Source organism: Acomys minous (genome assembly GCF_964271855.1).
Source record: "Acomys minous genome assembly, chromosome: 17".
In the NCBI taxonomy this organism is placed as follows: Eukaryota; Metazoa; Chordata; class Mammalia; order Rodentia; family Muridae; genus Acomys; species Acomys minous.
The window spans coordinates 21370588-21383923 of NC_140500.1; the positions used below are offsets into that span (position 1 = coordinate 21370588).

The 13336-nt window shown below is 48.2% G+C and overlaps 1 protein-coding gene across 4 annotated transcripts in view; it reads left to right on the forward strand.

Annotated features, from left to right (window-relative positions):
- NCAPD2 (non-SMC condensin I complex subunit D2) overlaps positions 1 to 13336 on the forward strand; it is a 28191-nt gene that overhangs the window by 5352 nt on the left and 9503 nt on the right. For 3 of the 4 annotated variants that reach the window (XM_084766709.1, XM_084766712.1, XM_084766710.1), the window contains exons 3-15: positions 1416 to 1491; positions 1724 to 1782; positions 2249 to 2433; positions 2691 to 2833; positions 4196 to 4323; positions 4411 to 4534; positions 4742 to 4889; positions 8340 to 8537; positions 9297 to 9431; positions 9529 to 9616; positions 9730 to 9904; positions 12341 to 12456; positions 12703 to 12927. In XM_084766709.1, the coding sequence (XP_084622835.1) occupies positions 1416 to 1491; positions 1724 to 1782; positions 2249 to 2433; positions 2691 to 2833; positions 4196 to 4323; positions 4411 to 4534; positions 4742 to 4889; positions 8340 to 8537; positions 9297 to 9431; positions 9529 to 9616; positions 9730 to 9904; positions 12341 to 12456; positions 12703 to 12927 (1800 nt within the window). Of the gene's footprint in view, positions 1 to 1415; positions 1492 to 1723; positions 1783 to 2248; positions 2434 to 2690; positions 2834 to 4195; positions 4324 to 4410; positions 4535 to 4741; positions 4890 to 8339; positions 8538 to 9296; positions 9432 to 9528; positions 9617 to 9729; positions 9905 to 12340; positions 12457 to 12702; positions 12928 to 13336 lie in introns of those variants that run through there. The other variant, XM_084766711.1, reaches the window with a different exon arrangement.

Consider the following 13336-nt stretch of genomic DNA (forward strand, 5'->3'; position numbering starts at 1 on the left):
AAGGAGCTACTGCCAAGACTTCTGGGAGCAGGGCTAGAGCCACCCAACCCTTCCAGGAGGGGCAGCCCCTGAGCTCTTCCCCCAAAATCCTTAGTTAACCCTTTCAGGCCGATACTAAGTAGCAGTTCTCCTCACTATTCTAAGTAAACAACTTAATAAATAATTAAAAGGGAAGGAAACAGCCTGTCTTGTGGTAGGGCAAAGCAACATACTGAGGGACACACATGATCACCTCAGCTCCCCCCTCTTTTTTTGAGGCTGTCTGACTGTGTAATCCTGCCTCTGCCTCCTTGATGCTGGGATTAAAGGGGCGCACCACCACACCCTCCTGGCCCTTAACCCATGCTCACATAGGATTCACATTAGCAGGTATAGAAACAGTACTGGAAATAGATTGTAACAATTTGGTAAATACCACAGTAATGCCTGTGTCCACAGTGCTTGCCTTTCAAAAATGTGACTGAAACAAGAAAGTAGCATAATAGTTTAATAGGCTATATTCTTTTTTTTCTTCTTTCTTTTTGGTTTTTCAAAACAAGGTTTCTTTGTGTAGCAATTGCCTCAGACTCACAGCAATCCACCTGCCTCTGACTCCTGAGTGCTGGGATTAAAGGTGTGCACCGCCACTACCACCATGCCCCGGCCACAGGATACACTCTAAGGAAAATGAATTACTGTGTAGATGACTGCTACATCACTGACCTTGCCATGTGTGCAGCCCTTTGCTGACCTGGGATGTAGTAAGTGGCTTTGTAAAGGAGAAAAAATATTACATGGAGACATGTGGCCGCAGTACCAAGTGATGAGTTAGTACCAGTGTTAAGATATTGCCTCTTCACTTGATTTGCGGTTTTGATTTTATTTCATAGTGGGGTCTCCCTGTGGTACCAACTCTTAATTCTCCTGCCTCAGCCTCCTGGGTGGCTGAGGTGATAGCTCTGTGCAGCACACCAGCCTCAGCCACCTTTTGATATAGGAGATGAGAAGGATGGAAGCTTCACTTTTGTGTCATCTTTTTAAAGTAGTGTAAGTTGTGTACAATCAGGAGAAAACCTTAGGCAGATGTAAATTAAGGGGACTTCTGTAAATGACTGGAACTCTTTAAGGAAGAAAAGCCAAGACCATGAAAGGCAAAGATGGAAGCTTCAGGAACCATGTCAACTAAATGCCTCTGGATAGAAACAGGATTTACCAGCCGAGTGGCGGTAGCGCATGCCTTTAATCCCAGCACTCTGGAGGCAGAGGCAGGTGGATCGCTGTGAGTTCGAGGCCAGCCTGGTCTACAAAGCGAGTCCAGGACAGCCAAGGCAACACAAAGAAACCCTGTCTCGAAAAACCAAAAAAAAAAAAAGAAACAGGATTTACCAAAAAGACCTGTCTCTCCTCCTGCTTAAATGGTGTCCTTCATTTTCTAGCATTTCAGTCTGCTTTTCGAGCTCGGGGGCCCCTTGCCATACTGGACCACTTTGACACGATCTACAGCATTTTACAGTAAGTGAGGTAGATGCATAGCTGTGCTTTTGAGAGAGCCAGTGGCTATTTCTCTGATTTTTTTTTTTTAATGTTAGTTTTAAAATTCCGAATTTTAGGTGGTTCACTGATAATTGGTGCTGGGAGCTGGCGTCTCTAGTGAGCATTTATTCGGCTTCCCACCAAATTTATTTGGCAAGCTCACAAGTATTTCCTTAGAGCTGTTCTCACTCACACCCTCTTTCCCTCGTAGTCACTTTCGAAGTATAGATCCTGGCCTCAAGGAGGACACCCTGGAGTTCCTGACTAAAGGTGACTGTGGTCTGGGGGAGGGGCTGGAGGTGTTGGCCACGGTTAGCGTTTCCTCCATTTTCTCAGCCATGTGATGATATCAAGGCTGTTGTGATTCAGTTGGTTTGGCCAAGTCCAGGGACCTCTGACCTGTTCGGGTCTGTAATCTTGGTGGCCGATACAAAGTAATGTGCGTTCACTGTAAGGGCGGACCAACAAAACGTTTTCTACTTTTGAACCACCCCCCTCCAGTAGGGGTGGTTCTCCAGTTGCCAGGGAGGCACTGTGGGAACTGGAATGAAAGTAGGAACAGGCTGTATTCGAGGTGCCAGGGTCAGGGGTCTCAAAGGACTTAGCTGTGTCATGGCCACTGAGAGATGACACACAGATCTTTGGTAATCTGATGGCTACAAGTGCTAAGTGTTTGGAAGTTGGGGGTATGTGAAGAAAGTCAATGAGACCAACTCCCAGATTCTGCCCCTCACAGTGGTATCCTGCCACTCCCAGGAACTCTCATCCATCCTGGATGACGCCGCAGCTTTGAGTGTGTCAGATAGAAGCGCCCATCTAAATGCCCTCAAAATGAACTGCTATGCCCTGATACGCCTTTTGGAGTCCTTTGAGAATATGGCCAGCCGGACAAACGTTGTTGACCTGGACACGGGTGGGAAGGTAAATAGGAATTCCTAGTCCATTTTATTTGTGTGAGGGGTAAAGGAATTGATGGTTTAGGATGTTCACTGCTCTTGCTTGGGGTTTAGGAGGGAGCAATCCAGGACCAGCTCTCCTTCCCTTGTGCGCTCTAGAACTTGGAATCTTCTATGGTACTGCCTAACCCTGCCTTGGTACTGCATAGTGTGCACACAGACTGCATGATCGTTACTGTCTGTGTTTGATCCCCGCCCCAAATGTCTGTACGCTCACTTTAGGGTAAGAAAGCCCGAGCCAAGGCAGCCGTAGGCTTTGACTGGGAGGAAGAGAAGCAACCAATCCTTCGGCTTCTAACACAGCTGCTGCAGCTGGACCTTCGTCACCTGTGGAACCACTCAGTCATTGAAGAGGAGTTTGTCAGGTGGGTAGTTAGGATGGCTGCAGATGGTAAAATAAGAGGAGTGAGGCTCTGTTGCTAGACATGCCTTTTAAGTCCTTCGTTTGCTAAGATTACCCTAGGTGAGCTGGGCGTGGTGGTGCACTCCTGTAATCCCAGCACTCGGGAGGCAAAGGCAGGCAGGGCTCCATGAGGCCAGCCTGGTGTACAAAGCAGGTCCAGGACAACCAAAGCTACAACAGAGAAACCCTGTCTGGGGGGGATGTGTGGCAAAAAATCCCTTAGCTGAAGCTCTTGGTGGCACATGCCTTTAATCCCAGCCCTCGGGAGGCAGAGGCAGGCTGCTCTCAGAGTTCAAGGGCAGCCTGGTCAACTGACTGGATGACTTCTGGGTCATCCCCGGCTGCTTAGTGGGAGGCCCTGCCTCCAAATAAATAACAGCTACTGAGGTAGCTGAGTCAGCAAAGTGCTGACCATGCTGTCATGAGGGCTTCAGCTTGATCCTCGATGCTCTACAAAAGCCAAATGTGGCACAGCATTGGGGAGGTGAAGGTGGGAAGATCTGAGACTCAGGGCCAGCCAGCCTAGCCTATTCAGGTGAGCCCCAGGTCCCAGTGAGAGGCCCTGTCTCAAAAACCAAGGCAAAAGCCAGGCGTGGTGGTACATGCCTTTAATCCCAGCAGAGGCAGACAGATCACTATGAGTTCGAGGCCATCCTGGTCTACAAAGCAAATCCGGGATGGCCAAGGCTACACAGAGAAACCCTGTCTTGAAAAAAACAAACAAAACCCAAAAACTAAGGTAAGCAGCTCCTGAGAGAGGAAACCCAAGGTGGACCTCTGGCTTGCACATGCTCCCAACAGGAGCATGCACACTCACATACATGCACATATGTACATATAAAACCAAAGCAAAAGTAAAGGATCAGCAAATGTAAAAGAAAAGTCTGTTAAGTAAAGACGCAACTGACTTTTTTGTTTTTGTTTGTCTGTGTAGCCTTGGCTGTCCTGGACTTGCTTTGTAGACCAGGCTGGCCTTGAACTCACAGCGATCCGCCTGCCTCTGCCTCCTGAGTGCTGGGATTAAAGATGTGCACCACCACCGACACCATCTGCCACTGAACTGACTGTTTTTAACAATGAGAAGTCTTCACTAACCTTATCCTACCATCTTGATCATATATTCTGGTTTCTTGTTGGCATGGTAACTGGCTGAAATGTACTAATCCTGAGGGAAAGAATCCCCTGTAGGTTGTTCTCCCTGAAGCACTGCAGTGTGGAAGGTGATCAGACTGAAAAAGCAGAGCACCAGAAACAGTAGGGACAGAATCCAGGCAGATGATTTCTTCCCGTCCAAACTGTTTGTTTGTTTGTTTGTTTGTTTCAGTTTGGTTGTTGGCTGTGGCTACCGCCTTTTGGAGAACCCCACCATTAGTTTCCAGAAGAACCGCCCCACCAGGGAAGCCATAGCACACCTGCTTGGGGTGGCCTTGGTCCGTTATAACCATATGCTCAGTAAGTTGCCTTCCGCCTTGCTCCGGCCCTGCTTTGCCATCCTCCCCCCCCACCCGCCCCCCAATGCCTGACGCAGGTTCTTGCCAGGTGCCACCGTGAAGATCATCCAGATGCTGCAGCACTTTGAGCACCTGCCGTCCCCGCTGGTGGCAGCTGTGACGCTGTGGGCGACGGAGTACGGAGTGAAGAGCATAGTGGGAGAGATTGTAAGGTGACTCCTCCTCCTCCCTCCTCCTCCTCCTCCCTCCTCCTCCTCGGAGCTTCTGATTCTCCTCGGGGAGGGGATAAAGAAAGGTTCGAGGTCTTTTCTCCTTGTGATGTTGGATTCCTTCCTACGTCAGCTGCCTGTCTTGGCCCCCTTATTGGGAACTCAGTCATTGAGCTTTCTTGCCATGTCTGCGTTTTCTTCCGGGTGCAGAGAGATTGGACAGAAGTGTCCGCAGGAGCTGAGCCGAGACACCGCAGGGGCAAAGGGCTTCGCAGCTTTCCTCACTGAGCTAGCAGAGCAAATCCCAGCTGTCCTGATGTCCAGCATGTGCGTTCTGCTAGATCATCTGGATGGCGAGGTAGGTGGTCCAGGGAATCTCGGGTTTGCCTGGGGGTCTTGAGCTCACTGGCGAAATCAATAAATCAATCTCCCCCCCCCCCCACCACTTTAATGTAGTTCTGGAGATCAACCCAGGGACTTAATACATACTGAGTAAACACATGCTCTAAAAGTTGAACATTTGTTTTTATAATTTTTATGTTTATGAGTGCTTTGCCTGCATTGCCCTGTGCGGAGCAAAGGGGCAGAGACTAGCACGCAAGATCTTCCTTTAAGTTCCCCATATATTCCATGGTGTATGTGTGCATGCTCCCACACAAACACATATCAAACACATATCAAACACATACACAAAAGAATAAGGAGGAAAAGGGGCTTGCTGTGTAGCCTAGGCTGGCTCCAAGTTCTAGAACTCAGGTGTGCTGCCATGCCTAGCCGAAGTTCATACTCATTTTTCCTCTCTCTCCCCTCCCTTTGCAGTGTCTTGAGCAGCCTAGGCTTGCTTCAAACTTGTTGTGTAGCCGAGGCTGGCCTCTCCTCTAATTCCTAGCTCTACTTTCCAAGCACTGGAATTACAAACTTGCATGCCCACACCTGGCCTCAAGGTTGTTTACTGAGAAACAAAGTAGCTTTCAGTTAGGATGGATATGTGTATTCCTGGAGTTGGAGGGCCAGGGCGCTGAGGGAAGAGGATCCCAGCTTAGGTACAAAGTAACACTGTCCCCAAAACAGATTTTTCACATAAAGGAGACAAGGTTGTCTAGATTTATCACTGGGAAGGTTCCCCGGGAGGGTGTGGTGTGGTGTGGGGAAGCACGAGAGGAGCCTTTTTATGACTTAGTTCTGTGCGGTTTGGTAGAGATGGCCTTCTACAGCCTGTGGAAGGAGAGTGACTCAGCTTTGCTTCTCAGTCCCATCCACTCCTGCTGCTGAAGCCTCTTGCTCCCATCTGGCTAGCCTTGCTTTCTACAAACAATGAGCCTTCTCAACCAACCCATGCTGTCCCTCCCAATTCTCCTTCCTGGATGCTTACCTGGCCTCTTCCCAGACTAGAGTTGGGGGTTCCTGGGTAGTTGTCAAAGACAGTCTTCTCATTGACCTGATTTTCTTTAATGTCTTGTGTGAGACTCTGTTCTCTGGCTCTTGGCCTAGGTGTGGGGGTGGGGCGAATCCCCTGCCCTGTTCTCTCCCAGATTACATAAGGGACTTGGTGGCACCAAGGCTGATTTCTACTCTTCTGTGTCCGTAAAGAGTAGGAAGGAAATGGGAAATCGGATGCTTAGTCATAAGGCTCAAAGGTTTTGTGGCCTCAGATAAAAGATGATAAGAAATGTCTCTCAAATGTGCATTGATGGATAGATTTTTTTTTTTGTTATTTGTTTGTTTGTTTGTTTGTTTTTTGGTTTTTCAAGACAGGGTTTCTCTGTGTAGCCTTGACTGTCCTGGACTCGCTCTGTAGACCAGGCTGGCCTCAAACTCACAGAGATCCATTTGCCTCTGCCTCCTGAGTGCTGGGATTAAAGGTGTGCCCTGCCATCACCTGGTCTGATTTTGTTTTTTAATTGTGTTATTTGCAAGATGTAGTGGTACACATCTTTAATCCCAGCACCCAGGAAGCAGAGGCAGGTGGATCTCTGCCCCGGCCCACCGGGGTTCGACTAACACTCGGGAGGAGAATTTTCCTGTATGGAGACAGAACACTAGACACAAAGAAGGGGGCAAGTCTGCATTCTGATCAAACCCTGTTTATTGAGAATTTTCACAGTTTATATAGGCACAGAGGCATGGGTATTTGCATAAGCAAGGGTTGCTGTGGATACCTAACTCTGGAATGCACCAGCAGGTAGGTATCTATCTACCTTTACAGCTGCTATAATTGCAGGAGAGAAATTCTAGGAAAGTCGTGAAGGATCTGGTTAGTCAGGAAAAAGCTCCCGGAACTGCTGCTCACAGGCAGCTGGCCCTTAATCTGATCTTATCAGTAGTCCCACCGGAAAAGGAGTAGCTCGGGGGTCTAGAGTGACCAGCCCCCACAATAAACCACAACAGGTGTTTAACTGTTGACCTACGACAAGGTCAGCTAGTTTCTGGTGAATGGCAGACTTCTGGAGAAATAGGAACCTAGGTTCTGACAAGATGCCTGGACATTGGCCATGTAGCCCGTCCCCAACAGATCTCTGAATTTGAGGCCAGTCTACTCTTCATACTCCTAGGCCAGAGAGTGCTGTATAGTGAGACCCTGTCCCAGAAGAGAAACAGCTGTTGTGTATCTATATGTGTGCATAGTGTGTACATGTGTGTGGAAGCTGGTTCTCTCCCTTCGCTAGGCCTGGGGTTCAGACATAGATTATCAGGCTTGGTGGGAGGAGCCACACCTGCTGAGCCATCATGCCAGCCCCAGATTTCATAATGGAATGTAGTTTGAGCATCCCTAATGCTGATGCTGAAACACTCCCAAGTAGATAGCATAGGTGGAGAATTTCACGCTATGACACTGTGTTCTAAAATGAGACCGCTCTGTGGTTAAAGGACTTGTTCTTGCAGAGGAGCTGGTTTCACTTCCCAGCTCCCAGTTCCAGGAGACCTGGTGTCCTCTCCTGAACTCCCAAGGGTATAAGGCACACACGTGGTTCACAGACATGTATGCAAGCTCAACACATACACATAAAATATTTTTTTTAACTCTGAGATTACCCTTAGGCTATGTGTGCGATATATTTGAAACATAGGTCTGGTTTGGTTTGGTTTTTTGTTTTGGTTTTTTGAGACGGGATTTCTCTGTGTAGCCTTGGTTGTCCTGGACTTGCTTTGTAGACCAGGCTGGCCTCGAACTCACAGCAATCCGCCTGCCTCTGCCTCCCAAGTGCTAGGATTACAGGTGTGCGCCACCATGCCTGGCAAGACTTTTTTATTTATGTATGTAAGCACTCTATTGCATGTATGCCTGCATGACAGGAAACAGGATCAGACAGAAGAAGGCATCAGATCACATTACAGATGGTTGTGAGCCACCATGTGGCTGCTGGGAATTAAACTCAGGACCTTTGGATGAGCAGCTGGTACTCTTTACCTCTGAGCCATCTTCTCTTCAGCCCTTGTATTTCACATTTAGATTTAGTTTCCATCCCTAAAATACTATGTATATATGGATACACAATGTTCAAAATATTGTGTTCCAAGCATTTCAGACTAGCAATCACCACTCTTTGATTTTGGCTCACATTTATTTTCTTCTGACCTCGTCTGAGGTCAGCATCTTGGGATTCAGCGTCTTCCTCTGATCCTGGGGTCAACCTACACAGTTGACCAGAGAGGTCACAAGTCACAGCCCAGCACAAGCAATCTTAACCTTGAGGGCAGAAGAGTTTAGGGAAAGAAACAGATATGGAATGGAGAGGTTTGTTCCAACATATCCATATTCTCTCTCTCTCTCTCTCTCTCTCTCTCTCTCTCTCTCTCTCTCTCTCAGAACTACATGATGCGCAATGCTGTACTAGCAGCCATGACTGAGATGGTACTGCAGGTTCTAAAAGGTGACCAACTGGAAAAAGCAGCCCGAGAAACCAGGGATCAGTTCTTGGACATCTTGCAAGCTCATGGCCATGATGTCAACTCCTTTGTTCGAAGCCGTGTTTTGCAGCTCTTTACTCGGATTGTCCAACAGAAGGTAAACAGCCTCCTCTATGCTTAAAACTCTTAACATTCCTCTGTGTACTTGTCAAAGTGACGAGAGTCTAGCCGAGCATCACGGGCATGCATATGATCCCAGAACGTGGGAAGTAGACGTAGGAGAGTCAGTAGTTTAAAGTCATCCTCAGCCGCATAGGAAATTTGAAGACAGCTTGGGCTATATTTTTAAGAAAGATAAAGAAAGAAATTTCCTTTACTTTTATCATATGTTTACAAATGTTTTTGTTTGTTTGTCTTTGTTTTCTGAGACAGGGTCTATCTGTGTAGCCTTGGCTGTCCTAGTACTTACTCTGTAGACCAGGCTGGCCTCGAACTCACAGAGCCTGCCTCTGCCTCCCGAGTGCTGGGATTCCAGTTGTGCACCACCACGCCTGGCTCATGACCATAATAAGAGTCTTTCCTTCCCTGGGACAAAGGTGCCTGCTTCGGTTAAGGGCTACAGTGTAATACTGCTCACATACTTTGTAATCCCACAGAAAAACTTCTTTAGATTGAGTGGGTGGCTCCGTTTAGACTCGCAGGTGTGTACAACCTCTTGATACTGTCATCTACCAAGTTCATACCCAAGAACAATGCAAAAATGGAAAATTCAGTTACGAAAAGAGAAATCACAACAAAACATAATATTTTAAGTAGGGCTAGGATTTTGTGTTGAGCTCCATACATAGCTGCCCGCCCTGGATGTGGCCCATAGAGTACGCCTGGATTTGGGTTGATTCTCTTTCTGCCTGTCTAGGCTCTCCCCCTGACGCGCTTCCAGGCAGTGGTGGCCTTAGCAGTGGGACGTCTGGCAGACAAGTCAGTCCTCGTCTGTAAAAATGCCATTCAACTGCTGGCCAGCTTTCTAGCCAACAATCCCTTTTCCTGCAAGGTAAGGAAGGCAACGGGTACGTGTGGGAGAGGGGTGAGCTGGGAACAAGGGTGGAGTCATGGCTCTTAGTGACATGCTTTGTACCCTGTCTGGACAGCTTAGTGATGCCGACCTTGCTGGACCACTGCAGAAGGAGATCCAGAAATTACAAGAAATGAGAGCCCAGAGGCGCACTGTGGCTGCAGGTGAGTAGTCCCACAGACTGCCTGGAGAGCCTGGCTGGTTTCTCACAAACCCGGAGAAGGACTGAACCAGACACCCCCACCCACCCCCACCCCCACCCCCCGTCCCCGTTCAGCTGCAGCACTAGACCCAGAGGAGGAGTGGGAAGCCATGTTGCCAGAATTGAAGTCTACCCTGCAGCAGCTTCTAAAGCTTCCCCAGGAAGAGGCAGAGCAACAGATCGCTGATACGGAGACTGCAGAAGAGGTGAAAGGTCGCATCCGCCAACTCCTCGCCAAAGCTAGTTACAAGTATGTGAACAGATAGGATGTTCTCTGAAGATCTGTGTGGATTTAGAGTTAAGTATGCCACTGCTTGAGGCACTAGGTATTTTTATTGTAGGGATGTCTGACTGGGTGCACACTCTACAACTGCTTTTCTACTTTTTTTGTTTGTTGTTGTTGGTTTCCCTCTTTCCTCCCCCCCCCCACCCCCTTTGTTTTGTTGGTTTGACTTTTTCTCTGTGTAACAACCCTGGCTGCTGGCTGGGCACTGGTGGTGCTTACCTTTAATCCCAGCACTTGGGAGGCAGAGGCAGGTGGATCTCTGTTAGTTCGAGGCCAGCCTGGTCTACAGAGCGAGTTCCAGGACAGCCAGGACTTTTGTACAGAGAAACTGTCTCAAACAAACAAACAAACAACAACAATAAAAACTTAGCTTTGTAGACCAGGTTAGCCTTGAACTCACGGAAATCCACTTGCCTCTGCCTCCTAGTGCTGAGATTAAAGGCGTGCGTACTACTCCCGGCTACTTTTCAAACTTTTGAAATGTTTTAAAAATTACGCAGGAGCCCAGTGTATGGTGCAGGCTTACAATACAAACTGCTTGGGAAGCTACGTCAAGGAAGATTGCTGAGGCCTACAGAGTGACTTCATCAGATCCTATTGAAGTTTAAAGAAAGCTGGGGGTGTCTGTGGTAGAACACTTACCTAGCCAACACGAAGCCTCAGGTTCAAGCCCCAGGACCAGATAAGCAGAACAAAACAAAAAGCCACTACCAGTGTCGAGGTCTAGCTCAGTGGTAAAAAAGCATTTGCCTAGTATATTCGAGGCCCTGGGCTTGGTCCCTAGCACTTCACACACAACTAAATGGACTTGGCATGACGGTGCATGCCTATGACCCCACCACTGAGGAGGCAGAAGCAGGAGGCTGCTGCAAGCTCAAGGCCAGCAAGGTCTAAATAAGTCTTCCCCACAGCCAGGGCTTTGGTAACAAGACTTTGTTTCCAAAAGGTGAAAAGGAACAGCAGTGTGGCTTAGTCACTGGAGTGTTCAGCTCAGACACAAAACCCTGGCTTTAATCTCCAGCACCACATAAGCCAGTTGTGTTACCTGCCACCTTTTTGTCTTTCTTGCTGAACACTAAACCCAGGAGCTTGCATGTGTTCTACCACTGGACTATGCCTCCTAGTCATGCCCTGTGGATTTGTTGTTGTTTTTCAAGGTAGGATTTCTCTGTGTAGCCCTGGCTGGCCTGGACTTAACTTTGTAGACCAGGCTGGTCTCGAACTCAGAGATCCGCCTGCCTCTGCCTTCCTGAGTGCTGGAATTACAGGGGTGAGCCACCAAGACTGGTGTGTGTGTGTGTGTGTGTGTGTGTGTGTGTGTGTGTGTGTGTGTCCGTGTCCACATGATGTCATTGTGGGGCAGCAGCATTAGTTTGTAATCCCAGGACTTGAGAGTCTAAAGCAGGAAGACTAGGAGTTGAAAGGCAGCCTGGTGTACATGTGAGTTCATGGCCTTTCTGACTCCATTGTAAAACTGTTGGAAGAAAACAAAAGAACCTCACTGTGCAGTTAAGCTGTAAAAGTAACAAATAATTGAAAGTCTGTTGCTTGCAAACAGCAGGTCTACACAGGTGTTTGGAGTACGCTTTTGTTTTGTTTTGTTTCTACATTTATTTAGTTAGGTGTTTGTTTATGGGGTGGGCATGTTCATGGTAGAGTATTTGTAGAGATCAGAGGATAACTCTGGGACTCGGTTCTCTTTCCCTGTGTGAGCTAGTGGGAATTAAACTGCAGGCCTTGGAGCTCTGTGGGAGGCGCCCTTTCCTGCTGAGCTATCTGACTAGCTCTGGGTTTGTGATTTTAAAAGCTTACTCAAGTTCTTTGAAGACTACAGTAAAGGGAGGCTTGGTGTTTTGGGCTCAATAGCCTAGTACATAGTGTGTATAGTGTGTAGCTTTTTTTTTTTAATTAATTTACTTATTTATTATGTATACAGTATTCTGCCTGCATGTATACCTGCACACCAAAAGAGGGCACCAGATCTCATTATAGATGGTTGTGAGCCATCATGTGATTGCTGGGACTTGAGCTCAGGACCTTTGGAAGAATATACAGTGCTCTTAACCTCTGAGCCATCTTTCCAGCCCTAGTGCTCAACTTCTTAAGCACAAGCCAACCTCCCCCCCCCTTTTTTTTTTCAAGACAGGGTCTCTCTGTGTAGCCGTGGCTGTTCTGGACTCCTCTGTAGACCAGGCTGGCCTTGAACTCACAGCAATCCACCTGCCTCTGCCTCCTGAGTGCTGGGATTAAAAGCATGTGCCACCACACTTGGCCCGCCAACCCCTTTCTTTAAGGAACTGCCTGTAGGGGCGGGATGGAGCTGTGAGGTGGGATACCTTACAGGGGTCTCAGTGCTAGTCTTGGGGGTGCTGAATTGGTGACAGGCTGCTGTTCTTTCAGGCAGGCTATTATTCTCACTCACAAAGCCATCAGCCACTTCCAGGACTCCGAACCCTTCAGTCACACAGCTGTGGAGGAAAACAGCTTCTTGAATCTCTTGGGACTTATCTTCAAAGGTAATCCTTTCAGTCAGCAAGCACAGCCTTGGGCTGAAGGAGGCTGGGGGGCTCTTGACACTGCTGCTCTAGAAGGGGAGCAGCCCAGAGAGGTCTGCAGGAATCTGTTAAGAAACAAACCAGAGTGTTTTAGAATAGGTTCTAGCTTCCACCTTCACCTTGTTGAAAGAGCTATCTAGGGATGTTGCTAGCCACTGGACTCCCAGATACACTTGAACAAAACTATCCTGTACCTCTAATTCCTAGAGCCTGCAGCTTGCGCACAGGGGTCTCCTGGGGACACGGTCCCAGGGCTGAGTGGCAGTGAAGGCTCTGCCAGTGTGTCCGAGCCTGGGGGATCAGAGAGGAACGCCGAGCTTGTGAAGCAGGAGATGCTGGTGCAGTATCTGCAGGATGCCTACAGCTTCTCCCAGAAGGTCACAGAGGCCATTGGCATCATCAGCAAGATGATGTATGAAAACACAACTACAGGTAGGCCAGGGTGCTCTTCTGCAAGCCCTGGGCTTGGGGCTGGAAAACAGTCTTGCCTGCTCATACTTAGTGATGCCTGCCCCTGTGTTGTTATTGTATTTAAGATTTTACTTATCTTTCTGTGTATGAGTATTTTGCCTGCGTGTGTACCTCATGGAGGTTTGGTGCCTGTGGAGAGGAGTCAGAGCCTCTGAAACTGGAATTAGGAAGGGTTGTGAGCTACCATGTGGGTTCAGGAATCAAATCTGGGCCTTCTGGAAGAGCAGCCAGTGTTCTTAACCACTGAACCACCATCCAGTCTCTGATGCATACACCATTAAAGGGAGGGGGCATTTTACAGTTTACCTAGTTTAACCAGTGTTACGAGAAGGCGTTATAGCAGTCATTCTGGGGACAATGACAATGACCT